Genomic DNA, 23,149 nt, shown 5'->3' on the forward strand with positions numbered 1-23,149 from the left:
CTGTGTTTTAGGTTGATCAAAAGGTGACATTCTTGAGTGATAGCTCCAGTCTGGCCAGGATCCGTAGGCGAATATCTGAATCGCCAGGTGCTGAATTAGGCAAATAAAAATCAGACATTGAATAGTGTTTCAGTCATGTTACCCAGCTTGAACTTTTCACATTCACCATTGACGATACTGGCATAAATGATAAAGACATTATGCCTTATTTAGTAAGTTTTAAGCAATGGTAGCGAACACTGAAGAGATATGACTGCTCTTCAAATATGCTTGTTAGCTGTCGGCAGTTTCATCAAATAATAAGTCCTGTGGGTTCTTACGGCAGAATAAATTTGAAATAGCGCTCACGTTCAGCAGTACACAATTTTCGGAGCAAAGTATGTGTTTACTAGGAGTCATCTTTTCAGGAAAACTCAACCCAGAGTACAACTTCGTAGCATTTGAACCATGATTCAAATACAACTCCTGAAGTAGATCCGAACAGGAAACTGGAAATGGACACAACAACTGACTCACGCGAGTTCTTTTCAGTGTTTGACACCTACGTCATTGGACTCACTGATAACATGCTGGTTAACGTTTTGATTAAGTTCAGCAGTACTGCCTCAAATTGAGCTTGCTCCTGTTGTAGAATTGCGCACAAGTCTTCTGCTGAAATTGCCATGCCTGTATTATACAGCGCCTTGTCACCAATTTGTTGTGTTCACTCATCTATAACTACTGTTGAGATACAAAGCCAGACAACAGAGCAAGCTGGAATAGGAAATAGCCCTTTATTCGGTAAAACCACACTACTCTCAAAATGCAACTCAAATTTACACTCTGCAGTACAACTATTTAAATAGTTAACCCCAGAACAATTCAGTCCTTGATTGGGACAACAACCAATCACAGAAAGTCCGCTTGGGATTGGTTACAATTGACCACCAGGTGCTGATTGTTTGGGCCCAACCTATCATCAACCATCCTCCATAAACTTCATGTACGGGTCTATCTCTGAGAGATTCCTGCAGACCATCTGATTCAGTGCACTTTTGAGAAATTCCTAACTGATACCTTGAAATGCAACTTGAAAGGCATTTGTTCACATCTGCTTTGCTTCTTCCTGCTTAAGGACAGCAGCTGATTATGCAGGTTATTCCCATAAAGATATCTTAGGGAAGGATAAAGCTGGGCAGCTTCATCCACATGACTGAAGAGAACATACTAAGCCTGGGCTTGCTTAATGCTGAAAAGGAGATGTCAAGACAGGAAAGATTGCTGTGCAGAATGTTAATGCAAAGACAAAAAAAAGAGACACATACATACACTTGCCCTGTTGCCTAACATTAAATATAAAACGTTAGGTGACAGGGCAAGTCTCTTCTCATATATAAATGAATAAAAATAAAGAAAGCTAAAGTAATGATAATTTAAGGCCAAGCTCACAGGTATTACTAAACAACCACTAATATATTCTTAATCAAAATATGCCACCAAGCAGTTGCAACCAAAGCCAGAAATATGGGGATGGAAGGGAAGAGAAAGAGAGGTCTTAGGTAAGGTTGAGTGATGGGTTCACGGTCTATTTCTTGATTTTAAGTGCCAGATGCTGGGCATAGAGGCTCTGTAGATTAGATACTAAGAGATATATCTTTGAATGAGCTTTTTATGAATCAACAGTGGTGCTCAATTGAGAGAGCATTCAAGGAACTTCCCAGTCTTTATCTTTTCAGAATGACATAAACAAAACACAAACTCATCATTCCACAGATATTACTTAGCAACTCAAACTTGGACAATGAATTTTTTTGGCTCTCCAAGTTCTCTTTGGACCACTTGGATTATAGTAGTTCAAGAAGCCTCATCTAATAAAGCATAACAGACTCTGTTTTGGTGAGAACAGGAAAAGCATTTTTCAGAGAAATAGAAATTTCAACAGAGTAGCAAAACATGGTTAAATGCTAGGTTGTATGCCTGAACTTGTCTCAGAGAGATAGTGCGTTGTGTCAATGACATCCCAAGAAAAGGAAGAAGCACACATCAAAGTCCTTGCTAATAGGTGGCATTAGCAAGGAGCTAGTATGTACTGTTCTTTCCAAGGTGCCTTGGATACAATCAAAATGATTGCTAGGTTACTTCAGAAATAGGCTTTCACAAAATTATGTTGATTTTTGAGCGAAACAGGATATAATTAAAAGACAAAATTGTAAAAGATACAACTGTGATGAGAATACACATGGATTAAGATGTTAGCTGTCCTGTGCTGGCACCAGTGGTATCAGCAGTTGGTCTGCCACCTGTCTTCAGGAGAAAGAGAGATAAGGAAAACAATGGAGCAGCATTTGGAGATGTTAATGAAGGGCCGGGAGAGTTTAACGGAAGGAGAGCTGTCAAGATCGGCTCCCCCTTTGAACCCTGAACTGTTTGAAGTGATGGACAGGCGATACCCCAGCAGGGGGATAAAAAGGGACAGGTTCGCTAAGGCAAGACACACACGACACCACGAGGTAATGAGACCCTGGAAGCGGTGCGCCTCCCATAAGTCGGTGGCAAGTTTTGGAAGGCTGGTCGCGGGACCAAGCCATAGACGCGCAGGGTGGAAAGGCACGATCAGCGGGAACCTGGTGTGTGTCCGCCCCTACCTGGGTGCCAGGTTCACCGCAGAGAAACGATCGTATCTGGAAACAGAGGGGTCACGGTCGGTGACCTCAGAAGACATCACAAAGGGCTCGCCCGAGAGCTGACTGCAAAGAATATCAAAGGTCTGTGTGGAAGCCATTTGAATATTCATTCGTTTTGCTCTCTCTCTCTCTCCTTCCCCCAACTGTCCATCTCCCACGGCAGTGATTACTGCGAACTGAACTGAATTCAATTCAATTGAACTTTGCGTCACTGTGAAACTGGTCATTTACCCCTAGACGACGATAGAGCTTGATTGATCCTGTTATCCTAATTCTGTGTACATGTGTGTTTATCATTGCTGAACTGTTGCATTTATTATCCTTTTGATTAGAGTACTGTGTTGCTTGTTTCTTTAATAAAACTTCCTTAGTTCTAGTAATCCAGACTCCAACTGAGTGATTCATTTCTGCTGGTTTGGCAACCCAGTTATGGGGTACGTAACACAACAAAGAAATTAATCTTAATATTTCATACAGTTTAACTGATAATTATTTTTACTTCCAGATATTTCAAATTATATTACGAATCTTAACCTGCCACAGTGCAATTTAAATATGTATTCTGCAGATTATTGATCGTATGTACTAGGTTTACTAGTTCAATCATACACTCAGTGACCACTTTATTAGGTACAGGAGTGGAACCCATTATGATGATCACTGCCACTACAAGGTTCAACATATTGTGCATTCAGAGATGCTCTTCTGCAAACCACTGTTGTAACACATACTATCAGCTTGAACTAGTCTGGCCATTCTCCTCTGTCCTCTCTCATTAATAAGGTGTTTTGGCCCACAGATGATTTTTTTTTGTTTTTCGCTCCATTCTCTGTAAACTCTCAAGACTGTTGTGTATGAAAATTCCAGGAGATCAGTGGTTTCTGATCCACCCCATCTGGCACCAAAATCATTCCATAGTCAAAGACACTTAGATCACATTTCTTCCCTATTCTGATGTTTGGTTTGAACAATAACTGAACCTCCTAACCATGTCCACATACTTCCATGCAATGTGTTGCTGTTACATGATTGGCTGATAATATATTTGCATTAATGAGCCTCATCCTATCAAGAATGTCCTTACAGGTGTGCCTTATTAAGTGACTACTGAGTGTATAATCACATTACAACCGCACCTGTTTATTCAAATGAATGGCAGCAGAAGTTACTCATTTACTCTAGCACATCTAAAGTGTTCAGAATGTTTCTCTTTCTTACCATACCAAAGCACTCAGTTGAAGACTGTCGTGCTCTGAAGCTGACGCTCTGGGTTGAAAGAATACTGCAAGCAGAGGAGGTGAAAGCATCTAGCTTCACTAAGAAACTCAGGAGATCATGCAGCTAATGAGATGCATTGTTAAGAAAGCATCTACCTAAATTCATCTGGGGCATCTCCAGCGAGAAAATCAACCGAGAGGCCTGGAGTTGAATTTGATCAAGTCTTAATAAATACCTTGAGGCAGAGAACTAAGGGGATAAGTTCCACTTGAGAAAAAGTTTTAAAGTCATGAGAACAGCTGAACAACACACTATACTGTAGGTTCACAGCTGTTGGTGTTGTAGAAATGAAGAAAAGGTTATTGCTACTGGCAAGTAGAATTAATGATGAGAAGTTATCAAAAGCCTAAACATTTGCCTCCTTCCTTAAAAATGTTATAGCAACATTTTTGCCTGTTTTCAGAGATTCTGCATCAAGCAGTGAACTCAAAATGAAAAAGGTGCATAAATGCCCATTATCCCTGAACTGAATAGTAAAGGGATATTAATGCAGATGTATACATTTTGTTGATGAACAGCTGTTTTCCTTTTAAGTTTCTTTACTCATTTCTTCCAGGGCATTAGCAAGAAGACTCTTGTGCAGAAAACCAGTAAAAGGTAGGGAATGGGGACTAGGACTCACAGGAAACAGGAGCAGGAATGGCCATCGAACCCATCTATGTTCAATAATATCATAGCTGACTTTTTACCTCATTGCCACTTTCCTGTACCAGCCCCATATCCGTCACTTCCTTAACATATAAAAATCTCTATTCCTTATATTCCGTCTGGGTAGCCTCCCACCTAATGGCATGAACATTAATTACTCGAACTTCCAATAATACCCCTCCCCTCTCCTTCACCAATCCTCATCCCCTTTTCCCTCTCTCACCGTATCTCTTTGCCCACCCATCACCTCCTTCTGGTAGTCCTCCTCCTTTTCTTTCTTCCATGGCCTTCTGTCCTCTCCTATCAGATTCCCCCTCCTACAGCCCTGTATCTCTTTCACCAATCAACTTCGCAGCTCTTTACTTCATCCCTCCCCCTTCAGGTATCACCTATCACCTTGTGCTTCTCTCTCCCCTCCCCGCCCACGTTTTAAATCTATTCGTCAGCTTTTTTACTCCAGTCCTGCCAAAGGGTTTCAGTCTGAAACCTTGACTGTACTCTTTTCCATAGGAGCTGCCTGGCCTGCTGAGTTCCTCCTGCATTTTGTGTGTGTTTACTTCTATTCCTCCTTGTTTTGAATATACTCAGCAACTGAGCTACTATAACTTTCCTTGGTGAAAAAAATCCAAAGATTCATTGCACTCAGATCTCATCTGTATTCTGAATGTCTGATCCCTTATTCTGAGACTTACCCCATCACGGGGAAAAATGGCCATTTTGTCTGCAAGCCCAGTAATGAAATCACCTTTCATTGTACACCATATTAGAGGATAGGCCCGGTCTGATTAATCCATTTTTACAGATCAATACTCATAAAGTCAAAATTAAGTTTATTGTCATTTGCAGAAGTTCATGTGTGCACAAGTGCAATGAATCTTCTTAAGAATCAATGTGTACTTTGGTTGCACTTATCGAACACAAATGTAGATCTAGGGAACGAGATTATTGCTTCTATAAATGCTTACCCTTATTTTGCAAAGCTCATGCATCCCATTGAAGCATCAACAATCCTATTTAACAAGAAACCTTTTCTATTATTAAAATGTGCTCATAAATTTGAACCGAGTAAGCTGTAATACCCTGCAGAGGATCTGTTTGCTGCTGAAACTGATTATTCCCACACAATAGCTGCCTGAAAGCAGCTACACAGTTTGATAAGGTGGTTAAGAAGGCATAGGACATGTTTGTCTTTATTAGTCAAGGCAGTGAATTCAAAGGTCAGGAAGTTATGTTGCAGATTTATAAAACTCTAGTTAGGATGCATCTGGAGTATTGCAGACAGTTCTGATCACCACTTTATAAGAAGGATGCTGAGGCTTTGGAGAGAGTGCAGAAGAGGTTTACCAGGATACAGCCTGGAGTAGAGAGCATGTGCAAAAATGACAGGTTAGACATATTTGAGTTGTTTTCTCTGGAGTGGTGGAGTCTGAGGGGGGATCTGATGGAGGTTTATAAGATTATGACAGGCAATGATAGAGTAGGCAAGCAGTATCATTTTCCCAAGGTTGAAATGTCCTAGATCAGAGGACATGCATTTAAGGTGAGAGGGGGTAATTTCAAATGAGATTTGAAGCACAAGTTTATTTTTACACAGAGAATGGTGGGTGCCTGGAAAACACTGGCTAATGAATCTAGAGGCAGATACATTAGATACATTTAGATAGACCTATGACTGTGAGGCAAATGTAAGGATATAGGCATTGTGTAGGCGGTGGGGGGGATAGTTAGGTTGTCCGTTTCATTACTAATATAATAGGGTTGGCATAACTTTGTGGGCCGAATGGCCTGTTCCTGTGTAGTACTGCTTTATGTTCAACGTTCAATAATCCCAGCAACCTGGTTATTTTGAAACTAATACAATTACAAACTATAGTTGCACTCAACACCCACTCTACAAAACAATAATGATATGAGAAATGAGAGATCAACAACGCTTTGCATTTGGATCACTCAAACAACTAAGGAAATAGCTTAAAAATGCGGACATTAGAATACTTGACTGAGTTCAGGGTTATTAACAGACTTAAGCACAAGTAAAAGTAAATTTATTATCAAAGTACATATGTGTCGCCATATACAACCCTGAGATTCATTTTCTTGTGGGCATTCACAGTAGATACAAGAAACACAGTAGTATCATTGAAGGACCACACCCAACAGGACAGACAGATAACCAAAGTGCAAAAGGCAACAAAGTGTGCAAATACAAAAAAATAATAAAATATAATAAATATCAAGAACATGAGAAGAAGAGTCCTTGAAAGTGAGTTCACAGATCATGGAAACCCTTCAATGATGGGCAGAGTGAAGTTGAATGAAGTTACTTCCTTTGGTTTAGACCCTGATGGTTGAAGGGTAATAACAGTTCCTGAACCTGGCCGTGTGGGTCCTGAAGCTCCAGCAACTCCTTCCTGATGGCAGCATCAAGAAGAAAGCATGATCTGGATGGTGAGGTTCCTTGATGATGGATGCTGCTTTCCTTTGTCGGTGCTCTGTGTAGATGTGCTCAATGGTGGGGAGGGCTTTACACATGATGGACTGGGCAGTGTCCACTACCTCTTGTAATGCTCCCGTCAGGAGCACTGGTGTTTCCATATTATTCTGACCCTCTCCTCCTCCGATCCTCGATGAGGACAGGCTGATGGATCTCTGGTTTCTTCCTCCTGAAGTCAATAATCAGGTCCTTAGTCTTGTCACCACCCCTTAATTCAGCAAACGACAGTAAACTGAGCCCAACACATTGATGCATTCACAAAGAAGGCACACCAGCAACCCTACTTCATTAGGAATTTGAGGCGAGTTAGTATGTCATCAAACACTTGCAAATTTCTGCAATTGTGCATTTTGATTGTTGCATGGTCCCCTGGTATGGAGGCTCCAATGTGTAGGACTGAAAAGGGCTGCAGATGGTTGTAAATTCAGCCAGCTTCAACAAAGGTACAACCCTCCCCACCATTGAGGACACGTTCAAAAGGCAGTGTCTCACAAAGTCACCATGCATCATTAAGGACCCTCACCACACGAACATGCCCTTTTCACATTATTGCCACTGGGGACATCAGGAAGCTCCGCACAACCACCAAACTCCGTAGGGAGTGGGTCCTGCAGCTGCAGTATGCAGACCACTGTGCTCTTGTGGCCCATACTCAGGAAGATCTTCAGACTGTCCTTGCTGTGGTGGTGAGAGTATACAGCAGGATGGGGATGACTGTCAATACCACCAAGACAGAAGCGGTTTGCCAATGGAGTACCAGTATCCCACCCACTCTACCTGCCTTCACTGTTGGTGATGAAAAGCCGTCAGTAGTGCCATCTTTCAAATATCTGGGGAGCATTCTCTCTGAGGATAGCGGCATTGACAACGACATCCAGAGCCGCATTAAACAGGCATCAGCTGCCTTTGGGAGACTTCGGCGTAGAGTCTTTCAGAACAGGAGCCTTCGTCCTTCCACAAAGGTCGCCGTATACTAAGCGGTCTGTGTCACCACCCTCCTTTATAGCTGTGAAGCTTGGGTAACCTACAGCCGTCACATTAAGTGCTTGGAGCGCTTCCACATCCTGGGAATTACCTGGTGTAAGCGGGTGCCTCACACTGAAAAATACCACTGGGGAAGAGATACAGGAGATTGAAGACCCACATGATATGTTAGGAACAGCTTCTTCTCTGCCATCAGATTTCTGAACAGTACCTTGTCATTCCTCTTTTTGACTATTTATTTTTGTAACGTATGGAGTATTTTTATGTCTTGTGCTGTACTGCTACCACAAAACAACAAATTACATGACATATGTCAGTGATAACAAACCTGATTTTGGTCCTGGAAATTTCTCAGTCAATGGAGGGCAGAAGGGGGGCCCAATGTGCACTGGCACAGACACACCTGAAGCTTATTTTAGTATCATGAGGAAGGAATCAAGAATGGTTGAAGAAGGCCCCTGCAGAGTTTGTGCCCAAGGGAATTAATTACAAAGAAATATACTGCCTCTCAATACCAGTCCAAATTGTGGGAAGGCCTGGAAGAAGCTAGGCCTACTCTCATGAGATCCTACTCCAGATCAAACAATCTCAGTTACACACAAATTCCAAAGCTAATACTACTGAAAGAATGTCTTGGTACATCAGCATTCAGAATTTTGTTTACATAAATGACTTTTACACAAGAAAATTAATAATTTTTCTGAATTATTTTGAAATATTTAGGCTTACTATCCCTGATGGAGATATTTCCACCTACGACTACCACTCATTTTGGGTATCACCCACATAAAGTACAACATGCAAAGGAATAATAATTCCTTGGCAACTTCTCCAGGAATCTCCTTAAGGTGTTCTCTCCAGCAGGGTGTCTTGTGTGAACCCACACAACATTTCTGAGGCAGAGTTCTGTCAATGGAGACAAAACAACTTTCAGGAAATTCCAGGCACCTTCTAGATACTATTGAAGAATGTTGACAATTTTCCATTTCCTCGCCTGAGTGTGAGATTACCAGAAATGAGTAATGAGGACTTTAATGAGATTCTTCAAGCTCAGAGTCTCAGGCATAATGTTATTTATGTTGGGGGCATATGTAAAAGGGCCACAAAGCTAAATCACATGGCTTAAGTACATAGCAGTCATGAAATCTCTTCCTAATCCTCTCACCCTCTCAAAGAATACACCTTAAATACTATAAATATCTGTTGATTACAGTCGTACACTTTGGGGTATCTTTACTATATTCAAGGTAATAAAGTTTTTAATCATTATCTGTTAAATGATTCTGAGTAGTGATAACGTTTTGGTTTCCTTTCAATCAATAAACATGTTCTTTTTCTAAGAATCTGTCACTGACTTTAAGGGCATTCTGTGTCTGTTTGCATCAATGCATTCAGAAGGATTGTTAGTTTGCAGAGTTTATGTTGTGTGTGTAAGAACCAGCAACTCATTATGTGTGGCTGTACGATCAGTATTCAACCCTCTGGAGGTGTCCTTGAGTTTCCAGCAAAGATTAATTTAGGGCTGCTGTAAGCAACCATGGAGAAAATTCTTAAAGGCTTTACAAAGATCAAAATTTACAAAAATTTCCATGTACACTTTTCTGCTGATTATCTGTAAAAATATTAACAAAATCCTCTTTGACATTCATTTGGATAATGAAGAGTTAGTTCACTTTCCATTTAGTGTGTGATTAGCAAAGCATTTAATCAACTATTGGTTGAGAAAGGAAGGCTAAGTGTTGGGGGTAGAACAGTTGCCTTTGTGATAAAGCCTCCAGGGATAATTTATCTTATCTAGTTGTGAATGTGAATGTCCCTGGTAGCACTGGCATGTATTAACCATCCCTAGTTCTCCTTCAGCTGAGGAGTCAACCAGACATCAACCATACACCTAAAGACCAGATCAAGATGGTAAATTTCCTTCCCTGAAGGGCATCAGTGAATTGGCTAGGCTTTAGGGAGAAGTGGTCATTCCATGGCTACTGCTACATAGCTTGGCTTATATTTAAGTTAAATGCAAATTTTCCACTTGCCCTTTGAGAGATGCATACTTGAATCTCTAGAACAATGACCCAGAACTCTACTAGTTAGTCCAGTAACTTAACTGCTGTCTTCCAAAGGAGATGGAACCATTAAATTCTATGGAGCAAATAGGCTGCTGGATTGCTGTTGTGTATGAACTGTTCCCACATCCTATAGATTCACTTTCAAGGACTCTTCATCTCATGTTCTCGATATTTATTTCTTACTTACAGTATTTTTCATTATTATATTTTTTATTGCTCTTTTTGCATTTGTACAGTTTGTTGTTTTTTGCACTCTAGTTGTCCACTCAGTTGGTACGGTCTTTCATTCACTCTATTATGGTTATTGGATTTATTAAGTATGCCCCCAAGAAAATGAATCTCAGAGTTATGTATGCTGACATATACTATACGTACTTCGATAAGAAGTTTACTTTGAACAGGCATCCTGAGGGAGCATTGGTCATGATGTTGTTGTTCCTATCCATGCCTTGTGGTGCATTGGAAAGCAACCTTTGCTGTTTCCTTAGCATTTGTCTGTTTTTTTAAAATGAGGCCGAGTTGCTAGCTCAATGCTCCACCCAGCACGGATAGCAGGCATTCAAGGAGCCAGCCGGATTAGACACCAGGACCACTCACCTCAAAGACCAGAGTGAATGCTATTACAATAGCAGCCAGCTTTTTGGTCATAATGGTTTTAAAACAAAAATGCAATGTTTCATTTTCACTACAATTATTTTATGACAGGAATTAATTATTCTGATTGCATCTGTTAAGTACTGCACTCATTTTTTGCTCAATAACATAAACAAGGTAAACCATAGTCATTTACAGAGAGAGAGGAGACTTTTGTAAATACCACTGATGATCACAATAAATGTTTAATTCCAACTGCTGTCAATACAAATTGGTTCCAGTGCAATGTTTGAGAGACTGCAGGATAATAAGCAACATCAAATGCTATCTTTCATAGGAAATCACAAATGATCTGTCACATGGATGAGATAACAAATGAGATCTCATCTGCTGTTGCAAAAATGAGAAGTCAATCTCAAGGAACTATTTACGCATGACATAGGTGCTAAGACCAAAGGGCTAATGTTTAATGTGAGTTGAAACAGGTTTGTGGAGGAGTGAAATCTGAGGTAGATTTTTTCCACCCCGAGTGTGATTGCAGTCTGAAGTATATGGCCCATGAAGTGCTGGAAGCAGCACTCTTGTAACATTTCAAAAGCATCTGGATGAGTACTCGAATCACCAAAACAGGGCCAAGTGCTGATAAATGGGATTAGTATTGGTAAGTACTTGATGGTTGCATGGAAACAGAAAGTTGAAGGACCTGTTTATGTGTTGTATGACTCTACAACTAAGAGCATGATACTTCTCCCTGATGTGCAGGCCAATAATTATTCCTCAACCAACATCATTAACATTGATCAGTGTCTCACTGCTGGTTATGAGATGTTCTTTTGAGCAAGTTGGCAGACCCCCATTTTAGCACTGATCACAATTTGAAAAGTACTGAAGTGACTTGAGATGTCTCAAAGCAGTGGAAGATGCCTCATGAGTGCAACTTATTCCTCAGGTAAGAGCTCTCGGTGGGAACTGTGCTTCTAGCAAATGGGTGTGCTGGCGTGGCAGGGAAGACGCATAACTAACTAAAATAGCAAGCATGATAGCTGTAGATATTTCACTGTACCTGTACTCGTGCGATAAGTCCCAGTAAGAGATGGCTGCAGAGGGTCTCCTTGACTTTGACTGAGACTCCTCAGAGGGGGCTTTTGATAAACTCTATCTTCGTATATTGGGTCAATGTGGTGCTCTGGAGACTGCAGCGGGCGCAGGTCTGGACCCAGGTGGCTGTGCTGGCTGCTGTAGGAAGCCCGGGAGCTGGCTGCGATGCATGAGAGAAAAGAAGGATTTCAGCATGCAAAATCCATAATTAATAAAAACACCATTGAAGAAGCACAAACTCGGGCATAGAAATTGCATTGCCACCATTAATGGAGTCAAAACATCAGTGTACTTTATTCTAGTACTCTGAAAGTCCCATATAGAGCACAATCTTCAATTCTAAAGTTCACATATCACAGTAGTCGGTGTTTATACTTATATTTTATACTTTTTTGTCACCAAACAATTGATACTAGAACGTACAATTATCACAGCGATATTTGATTCTGCGTTTCCCGCTCCCTGGATTACAAATATTAAATATTAAAAATAGTTAAAAATTAGTAAATATTACAAATTTAAATTATAAATCATAATTGTTTTGTGCTGTATCAGCAACTTTGTTCATTTAAGTTCTCGTAGCTGAAGGGACATACCATGTAACAACAGATCCTTCCACCGACAAGGTGCTGTTGCCATTTATTATTGCTGAGATGATAGGTGGGCAGGGCAAGGATGGTAGAGAACTCTCAGGGACCTGGTGAAAACAGTACCTGCTGGGGGCATACCTTTGTGTGATACTCCAAGGCTACTGTTAGGCACAGCAGGCTGGAAGTTGCCGAGGAGGAAACAAAATGCACGCAGCTCTCTGGGGAAGCCTGCTGTGCAGGAAAATATGGAGACACCCTTCCGGCTGCTTAGGCCAATGTCTTCTTTCTTTAAGTATGCAGTACAGTCACCTCCCTGAGATCGAAGGCAGCAAGCCATAATGTATGGCAAAGATCAACTGCAAGTGCTCGGTATGACTGCAAGGCTGGGAGGCTGAGGATGATCATGATCATCATGAGCAAGGTAGATAAGGGACACTGATCTCAGCAAGATCCCACTGAAATCAGAGAAGCCAGTTGGCCTCGTAAATAACACAGTTTCAGGGGAAACGCGTTAATAAAAACCTGGCAGCTCTCCAAGTCAATAGAAAGAGCAGTCATTTTTTTCAAATCACTGACAATGAGGATTATACTGGAGATAAACTTGGAGCTTGCACTGCAGCTAAAATCATTTGGAGGAGTTCTATGCTTAAGATGCTTGCACAAATAAAAATCCTGCTGGAAAGTCAACAGCTGAATTTCCCAGTAAGTGCTAAGACTCCTAGGAATGGTCCTTGGTTAAGTTAATTTTCAACAGGAAAGTACTTCTTCTGGAATCACTAGGTCCCAGTCCCTGCCAGTGACACTTGCAGTTAAGCCTCCACTCAATGTGAAGTTGAGGCCCCTTTTTTCTTCAAGAAATTAGACGTGATTGTGAATGGGACATAGGGGAGACCTAGGAGTGGGGTGGGGTGGGGAGTAATGAGCGAATTTCAGTGATTCTCCCCATTTTATCCTATGGGCAATATGGGTTTGATAGAATTACTGGTGCAATTCATTGCAATAAACTACTTTAGGTGTGGCTGGGCAATTCATGAAGGATTGGGAATATTAGTTCGTGCTATTGAAAAGTGTTAGTGGAAAGGCCTGGATTATTAATCTAGAGGTATATGCGAGCTTGGAGTGTGAATTCAACTAACTAAACAAGTCTGTTACAGAGTCATGGTGAACTGGAAACTCTGATTATTCAGGGCTGAAATCCATTATCCTTCCCCTGCATTGACTAAATATGACTCCAATAGACTCAAAATAGCCTTGTTAAAATAACCCAGGAAGCAACTCAGTTCAGATGCAATTGCAGATGGGCAAGAAGTGACATGAATGAATAAATAAGACAGACACACACTGACATGTGACAAACCAATACTGGAAATGCTGAGAAGGCAAAATGATGACACCTAAACTATTCTGCTCTCCTGCACCATGTTTCTATGCAGAGCATTAATTGGAATCCCAAGGTTCTTCCCAGGAGGATTACCAAAAAAAATGGGCATTGAGCACAGAATCAGATTTACAGACAGTGTCTGAATGCTTGAACAAAGAGCCTCAGAAGATTTTTTAAGTGAGGAATGGCTCGAGAGACAGAGATGTTTAGTTTGGTCATTTCAAGGGGTGAAGGCACAAAGTGAAAACCTGAGCTGAGACTGTAAGGTAAGAACAGTACAGAGACTAGGAAGGGTGAGGCCAGGTAGTATTGAAGACAAGGATGTGAATGTTAAAACTGAGGCATTGCTTAAATAAAAGACAGCTGAGATTAGTGAGCACATGAGTAATGGATTACAAGGTGTCAGTGCAAAAGGACACAGTCAGCAGAAATATGGTTGGGCTGAAACTTATGGAGGAAGGCTGGTCTGGGGAGCATTGGAGTATGCAAGTAGGGACATGGTATGCTCTGGGCTTAATGGCAGATGAGCTGAGGTCAGTGCTGCATTCCTGTTACAGATGCTCTCGGTTATAGCTGGGCCATGTGACACTAAGGCTCTAAACAATGTGGTTCTGCCTAAGCTGGTTGCAGGGAGTGGGAGCCACACTAGCAGCGAGTTGAGTTTCTGATGTAGAATTATTAGTCTTCCGCCTTATACTTAAAGGAACTTTCTTCCTGTCCTGTACTAGAACCTACACAAGTAATGTGACCACTTAGAGACAGCAGTGGGTCTGAGACAGAAATGGTGTGTTTGGAACAGGACCTTGCCAATGTAAATGTGAGTAACTGCTAGTGCCTTTTTTGATCATTGTTACCCAGAATCGAAAGAAGTGAAAGAAATGTGAAAATAAGCCACTTGCCTGCAATTTTGGAAAGGCCTACATAAAAAATAGTAGGTATTTTTAAAAAATAAGTTTTATATAGTTCTGCAAAGGGAAATAAAATCAAATTAATAAGTCAGTAATAATTCACTGAAGCAGGTCAATATATGGAGTTTAGGAACAAGACACAAAGTTTGGGTGACCTGGCTTTGTTTGATGTCAGGACCAGATGCTTAATAAGGAAAGGGTTCCAACCCCAAAGATTGTGCACAAAATTCACCTTTCAGAGAAGCAAAAGGCCATGAGGGGTATGGACCCAGAGATTGAGTCTGTCCATGTGCAACACAGTAAAAGTGAGCTTGGGTGAGACACAGGAACTAGTGGGTGTGGGTAGCACAAATGTGATGAGAGAGCAAGAAGGAAGAACAGATGCATGTGCCAGGAAGTAAAAGTGTGAGACAGTAGAGAAGTGAGAGGGTAACACAGTATAAGAAAGTATAGCATAAGAAAACATCAAATATTTTAAAGAAGGATGAGAAACTTCCTGATGAAGGGTCTCGGCCTGAAACGACGACTGTACTCTTTTTCATAGATGCTGCCTGGCCTGCTGAGTTCCTCCAGCATTTTGTGCGTGTTGCTTGGATTGCCTGCATCTGCAGGTTTTCTCTCGTGAGTAACTGTATGCACACTGAAGTATATGTCATGAACACTGGATAAGATCAGGATGAACTAATACACAATTGATTAAACTGGAACAGAGTACCTGTATTGTGCTGTAGGTTTTCTATGTTTCTAACTGAGTTAGTTCCAGCCCAGTCACCTGACACAAATATGTAATATAGATGGCATAACTGAAATCAAATTGGAAAGACTCTTTGACAAAATTTATTAATGTAAATAATTAAAACCTATTTTGAATTATATTTGCGTAAAATGAGGACCCTATAGTGAGCACTGGCCAGCTGCTGTGATCTTGATGAACGACTAGAAGGTCACCTCCCACTAACAGCTGCAGGAGGCTTAGAGGAGAAATGATTGGGCTGTGGGAACTGATTGCATAAAAAAGTGATTACTGATTGCAGCAAGCAATGGTTCAAATTAAAGAGTCAGTTCCGCACTTTTGAAATTGAGAGCTAGAGATGAGAATACACTGAGAGAAAAATACATCCACGGTATTCCTTCAAGTAGTGCTCTGCATCACAGGCAACAGCAGATATAATCAGCAGTAATTAGCTATACTAAATCAATCTATTGTCTTCTACATATCACGTTCCCACAGCTTCCTGTTTTAAGGTTTCTTCCCTTCATTAGCTGAGGCAGTAAAATCTCTTGGGTTGTTTTCTGATTGACTACTTTTATACTACTCATGTTGTAAAATGACGAGAGTGTTTCAAGCTACAAGACTTACCTTTTGACAAGAGTGACTTTCATTTTCTGTAAAGCATCTTTCATAACCATAGATCAAACAATGCACTTAACAGCCAATCAAGTAAATTTGAATTGCAATGTGTGGGACAGTGGTCCTTGTACTTTCTCATTAATTGTGAATCAGAGTGACAGCCCACTTTAAGACAGTAACAGGTCATTTAGCCTGACGATCTGTTCTATTATTTTATTACACCATGGGTGATTTGCAACTTAATTTCATCTTCACACCTGTAATTGGCAAATTGCCCACTATATGCATGAGCATTTGGAGAGAACATGTAATTTTTATTGCCCTTTGTAGATAAAAATACTTTTTGATATCATCTACAATATTTCTATATTATGTTGCCTAATCTTGATTTCCACACTAGAGATAGCTTTTCTGTACCTATCCTGTTAAGTTCTTTTACCATCCGAAACATCTTGCTGATAGTGTCCAATTTCCACCACTTCCAAAAATGCAAGCCAAATTTCAGTAAAATATTTTCACAATTTAAGCCCTCAATCATTCTGGTGATGTTCCTTAAAAGCCAATATATTTTACTAAAATGTTGCTCCAAAACTGAATGCAAAGCTTTAACTCAGCTTTCTCAACATTGTACTTTTCTATGAAGTTAGAGGGTAGGAAGGGAACATCACATCACAGTTTATATGGCCACACATACTCAGTAGGTAGGTAGCTGATTGCTAATTAAATTGCCTCCTGGCTTTGGAAAAGATTGCTTGACAAAACTGCCCATGTTGATACTGGCTGGATGAGAAACAAAAACAAAATTTTCATTTGAGTAGTTATCCTGTTAACTCTATAACAGCGGCTGTTACAATCTTATGGAGTGGTGGAACAGAGCCAGTAGCTGATTTACTGTTTCTGTGATATCATGGTTTGACTTGGAACTAAAGATTAAAGACACATGAATAGTAAGCTTTCTAGCATTATGCAATATTATTGCAAGTCTATTATTGTTGAGCACTTGTTGGGATAGTCAAGACAAACACAAACGTAGACCTCCAGTGGTTTCCACCTCTTTCCTAGACTATCTTAGTCTTGTGATTCCCTAAGCCAGCATGGTCTCGATGCATCAGTTCTATGTTTTCATTCGGCTGTGAAGGATAAATTCTGATATAACTTACATTGAAAGGAACAAGGTGTACCTTCATTCAACTGTGGAGGATAGAAACCAATACAAGTTATATTGGAAAATAAAGCCGTGAATGGTATAATATCATACTGAATGGTGAAAAGTCAATTAGCAGGAAAATCTCAGCTTGGAAGGGAGCAGAAGACAATGTAACCGCCCATGATGCCGCAGCAGGACCTGAAGACTTCACTGGTGGATCATGAGCAATATGGGATGTTTCACGTCATACTCTGGGATTATTTCTGATTCATTTCATGAATGGCTTTCCAGCTGCCAGGGAGCACATGATAACCATTTGACCTACTGTGTGTAATGTTCATTAAGAGGTTTATTGTAGTATAGTCAGTGAAATATAATGCGGACTTTAATCAAATGGAATTTTAAACATTTGCTGCATCATCTAGGAATAAAGCTGCAAGCAGGAAAGCTATAAAAACAACCGCAAGTGGGAGAATGTGGCGCTTACTACCACATGCAATGTCCTTGAATGTTAAAATCCCACATAACAGTTCATAAAATATTGTTACCATCTTTCAGCAGAGAGATTTCTCATAATTCCTTATTGCCCATACTGCATTCAGACAAAACCCTTCATTATTGTAAAGATTTCTATCATCACCACTCTGAAGAACATAACAGTTCCACATTATTCAGCCTTTCCTAATTAACGTAATCTGTTAATTTCTCCTATGCACCATCCTCTTTGCTCTTAGGAATGGTAATGACATCTCACCAAATAATGAACATGTCTGAGCATCCAGCTGGATTACCTGCTAGGCTGCCAGGCCTTTGTAAGGTACTCCGCTCGTACAGCTCCTGCGGGTGCTTGCTGTATGGATCGGACGTGTGGGTGAGGCGTTTGGTGGGCGAGAGTGTGGCGTAGCTGGGCTGGGCCGAGCTGGGCTGGTGTGCGGGCGAGGTCACTGCATTGGCCGGGGGCGACGGGGAGAGGGCAGCTGAGGGCGCCGCTATGTTGACTGGCGAACTGGTGCTGTAGGACTTGGACAGGCGGCTGGGAGAGGCCGTCTGCTTTGGGGAGGCGAGCCGCTGGGTGGTGTAGATGCCACTCTCAGCGGCTGAGCCTGCCCGCTGGAGCTTGGGTGGTGAGCCTGTCCGCTGCAGGGACATGGGTGAGCTCACTCTCTGAGCGGGCAGTGTGGCACTGACGTAGTAGACTGAAGATGGATGCTGCGCTTCTGGCAGGCGGAAAGCGCTGCCGTGACTCGGCACAAAGGTGTCCCTCGACTGCGGTGCAGAGTGAGATGGGGAGGATTCAGACCCTGATGTACGACTGCCGTCACCAGCCCGGTTAGCCTGTACGGGAAAACACGGAGAGAGAAATCAAATTAATACAGCACTAGCAATGAAAACCTTAAATCCAATACTGTTTTTACCAAAGCACTTCAGAGTTACAGAACGGTGAGAGATTTGGTTTGATGGCCACAGAAGAATGAATACAAGCACAAAGAATTGTCTTAGCAAAAGGCAGGACATGTTAAGGAGAGAATTCCAGAGCTGAAGGCAGAAACATTCATAGTGAGAATTGGAATTCAGACAGGAATCTGAGGTTTCAGAAGTAGGGAAACACAAGGGGGTAAGGGATTGCAAATGTAGCAAATTGTCAGAATGAAGTCCAGTGCATTAGAATGAACAGGTCCAAGGAAGGCCAAGAGCAACAGAGTTGAGAATAAACTGAATCTTATGCAGTAAAATATCCTATAGCACTTTACAGGAAAACCACCAGGCAGAAATTAGCGTTAATACAATCTCTTGCAGGGCCTAAAACTTGGCCAACAAAGTAAAATTTTGAGCAAGCCAATTGAAATGAACTGATACATTGAGTGATTCAGACAGCTTAGGGTCTGATTAACAGATGGAGTGGGATCTTATGGTGGGGCAAGAGGACAAACATTATTAAGGGAAGACAGGAGTAAAATACACTCAGTGGCCACTTTATTAGGTACACCTGTGTACCTGCTCATTAATGCAAATATTTAATCAGCCAATCACGTAGCAGCAATTCAATGTATAAAACTATGCAGACATGGACAAGAGGTTCAGTTGTTGTTCAGACCAAATATCAGAATGGGGAAGAAATGTGACTTAAGTGACTTGGACTGTGGAATGATTGTTGGTGCCAGATAGGGTGGCTTGAGTATTTCAGAAACTGCTGATCTCCTGGGATTTTCACACTCAACTGTTTCTAGAGTTCACAGGGAATGGTGCAGGAAACAAAAATCATCCCATGAGCAGCAGTTCTGTGGGTGAAAAAGCCATGTTTATGAGAGCTGTTAGAGGATAACAGCCAGACTAGTTCAGGCTGACAGAAAAGCAACAGTAACTCAAATAACAATGTGTTACAAGCGTGATGTGCACAAAAACATCTCTGAATGCACAACACATTGAACCTTTAAGTGGATAGGCCACAGCAACAGAAGACCAGGAATATACACTCGGACATTTTTTTCGGTGCAGGAGGTATCTAATAAAGAGTCAACTGAGTGTAAAATCCTGAAGAGAAGAAACTGTGTGTTTTGAGCAATGATAATCCTTCATCCTTCTTGCCATCTGTAGGAACGTCAGCTATTCTCCAACAACAAAATTACTTGTGCAAAATATTTACTGTTTGATACTAAAACTTTGGCTAGTCATTTAGAGATGTCAATCTTGTTCTGACCCTTGGGTTGCCATTATCCTGATTACCTTCAGAAACTAAAGGTTAATCTCCCAGATTGTGCAAGCTTTGAATAATGGAAAAAAAAATCTAGCATTAGTTTCCCTGACTGCTTTGTTTGTAGGAAAAATGTTGTGGTTAGTGGGTAAAAGACTGTTCATTTGATGAAGTGGGAGGTCATCCGATGAGCATCCTATGACTATACCCAAATATATGTACATTGATACTGTCAATTAGAAAACTTACAGGCTCTTTAATAAATACTCTAGATGTTCACAAGAGTCCGTGAACACCTTGTGTATCAAGGCTTGGGGTCACATTCTTATTTCCATACCGCACCTCAGAAATATGAGCACACTATGCTGCCACTCCACTGCACCTTTAAGGGATGAGAAATCAGACTGAAGCCCAGACTATCCTTTCAGGTGAACATTTAAAAAATCCTAGCCTATTCTTTCAGGTGAACAGTTTAAAAATCCTAGCTGTGCTCCCTAATGCGCTGCCCAATATTTATGTATTTTCCAAAATTGGACATTGTCCCACTTGGTGGTGCAATAATATCAGCGCCGGACTCCGGACCAAAGGTTCCTGAGTTCGAATCCAAGTTGGGTTGAGCATCAAGCTAGCAACTCAGCCTCATAAAAACAAGAATAGCTTGCTACAGAAACACCGTCATGACGGTGCCCCGATAACTCCACTGTCGAGTTAAGGGCTATTCTTCTTCAAAACTGGACATTAAATCTGGTCACTTATCTTACAGTTGTCAGTGGGATCTTGGTGCACACAAACTAGTAATTGATCTTCTATATTATAACAGTAACTACATTTCCAATCCACTGTAAACTGCTCAAGATGCCTTGAAAGTATTAAGATCATTATAAGTGCGAAGTTCTTTCTCTTATGCCTGTTCTTCTCACTGTTCACATTTTTATAGAATTATATTAAGTACCTGCCCATAGCTATGGATGCCGACACCCGCTCCAACCTGACCACTCGAGGTCCTCCCAGAGAGCTGTGATGTAGTTGAGTCACCGCGTGAGAGGGTCTGGTTGCTATGGTAACCGCCCGAGTACTGGTATGATCCTTCAGGGTTGGCATTGATCTGTGAGGCACTCTGGGAGAGAAGACTGGGCCCTGTTCGGAGTCAGTTAAGTACAGTCAGAAGACTTGTCACCAAAGCAGAATGTACATATTTAATGCCCTTTTCTGATCCAATAGAATTTAATACTTTCAACCTTTCCAAATGAGACTACAGCACTCACCTATGATGTGAGTGAGACAGACAGTTAGCAACTCTTTCAACTAATCAATCAACAATGAGTTAAGTGTTAAATTAACTTAATTTCACCTTCACTTGAAGAGTATTCACGATGGTCCAGTATACCCGATTCTTGCAGAGATCTTAGGCAGGAATCTACCAGCTCCAAGCCACTGGCAATTTCATCGTCTGCACTTTTCTGTGCATCTGAGGTTTGTATATGTGGTTCAAAAAGAGAAAAAGAGTAAATGGCAGAATAATTAATAAACTCTTGCCCTAATCTGATACTCTGAGATAATAATAAGCTTGAAGGACTTCCTCTGTTCATCACATAGAAATTAACTCCATACTTAGTTCTCCAATTACGCCCTAAAACTAAATGGCACTTTGGTATAACATCACTTGAGGCCGTTACCAATTATCACAATTTTTCAGTGTGATTAGACAAGCTGCCAATTGAAGAGACCCTGTATAAGAGGTCACAGTTTTCCACTGTATGCATACAAAATCATTTAGAATTAAACAAATATTGGGTAGACAATACGTAGATAAAAATCAAAGAATGCCATGCAATATTACTCTGCCTGCCATTGTTCTTTACTGTTTGAAGCTAACTAGGCAGGCTTACAGAACTTAACCCCTTACTTTTAAAGGAAGAAGCTTTACCTTGTATGTGCCAGCGAAAGGAATCCTCTGTCGAACTGAGGAAACAAAAGTGAAAAAAAAAATATGGATGAGGTTAAGTATGACGTGATGTAAATAGCACAGTCAGTTTAAAATTACAGGAAAGCAAAAGACATTTAAGTGAAACCATTACTATAAAATATGCAACGTTACTTGATCATGTGTGATTACACAAATTCAACACTGGTCCTCACAAGGGGGTGAAACTTGATCAGGAACGGGTTTTAAGAAGCACTTTAAAAGAAGCTACCAAGCCTTCTGCAGCTCAGGATCAAGAGAACTGAAGGCATATTCTTCTGTGGCAAAGTGCTGAAGATCAGGGGCAAAGACCAGACTACAGTTGCTGCAGCAAAACAAACAAACAAACCACTTGTGGAACTCATTCAGTCAAGCAGCATTCATAGAGTGAAATGGAGAGCTGGTGTTTCTGGTCAAGAACCTGGATCAGAGGGGCAGCATTTGTCAGGAGTTACAGACAGATGTTGTATTGATAGAGAAGGTATCTACCTTCCTAGTTTCACCTTCTATCAGTATAGTGCACTTCACCATGGATTATGGGATGACCATCACCAAAACTAGGAAAGACAGGCTCCTTTGCTTTTCCAGCTTTGGAAACATCAATGATATCCCAATGCATTACCCTGCTAAAGGCAGCTTATCAGCACTTACAGGTAACTGAACTTCCAGACTGCAAGCTTGGCTACCTGCTGATTAAACGCATTAAGATTCCACTAAGAATATTTTCAATAGAAAGATCCTGTGGACATCCATGGTTAGACTTCCAATTAAATTCTGAAAGCAAACAGACCATTACCACAACTCTTTCAAGATCACTGCTTATTAGAAGTAACATTAGGCCTGCTGGCAATTTTACCCATTAACATGTTCTGTTTATAGCAAGGGTTCAAAGTTCAAAGTAAATTTTATATAAAAGTACATACGTATATGCCACCAACTCAGCAAATCTATAGAAGAAAGATGAAAGATCAACCTTTTTTATGCCATCGAATCCTACTATTAACCAAAGGGTCCGAAGACCATGGGTTAGGAAATCCTGGTTTATTGCCACTTCTGTGAAATGACTGTTCTGCCAGCAGTCGTTGGCTTATCTTAATAGGGAGGGGAGGGAACGTCAACTCAGACCATGAGAGGCCTGCGTTGGGCATTTTCATGCCTTACAAGGCGCAGATTGGAAGTCTGTGTGGGGCGCCACTCCTCGCACAGACACTAGAGCAATATGTGGTTAAGTGCCTTGCTTAAGGACTCAAACACGCTGTCACAGCTGAGGCTCGAACTAGCGACCTTCACAT

General features: G+C 41.1%; 1 protein-coding gene across 6 annotated transcripts in view; it reads right to left on the reverse strand.

Annotated features, from left to right (window-relative positions):
• LOC140212554 (catenin delta-2-like) overlaps window positions 1–23,149 on the reverse strand; it is a 579,924-nt gene that overhangs the window by 273,253 nt on the left and 283,522 nt on the right. For all 6 annotated transcript variants that reach the window (XM_072283519.1, XM_072283517.1, XM_072283520.1 and 3 more), the window contains exons 3-7: window positions 21,822–21,856; window positions 21,246–21,362; window positions 20,847–21,031; window positions 17,994–18,537; window positions 11,791–11,985 (exon numbers count right to left, since the gene is read on the reverse strand). In XM_072283519.1, coding sequence (XP_072139620.1) covers window positions 11,791–11,985; window positions 17,994–18,537; window positions 20,847–21,031; window positions 21,246–21,362; window positions 21,822–21,856 — 1,076 coding nt within the window. The remainder of the gene's footprint in view (window positions 1–11,790; window positions 11,986–17,993; window positions 18,538–20,846; window positions 21,032–21,245; window positions 21,363–21,821; window positions 21,857–23,149) is intronic.

The sequence above is a fragment of the Mobula birostris genome, chromosome 19 (assembly GCF_030028105.1).
Source record: "Mobula birostris isolate sMobBir1 chromosome 19, sMobBir1.hap1, whole genome shotgun sequence".
Classification (NCBI taxonomy): domain Eukaryota; kingdom Metazoa; phylum Chordata; class Chondrichthyes; order Myliobatiformes; family Myliobatidae; genus Mobula; species Mobula birostris.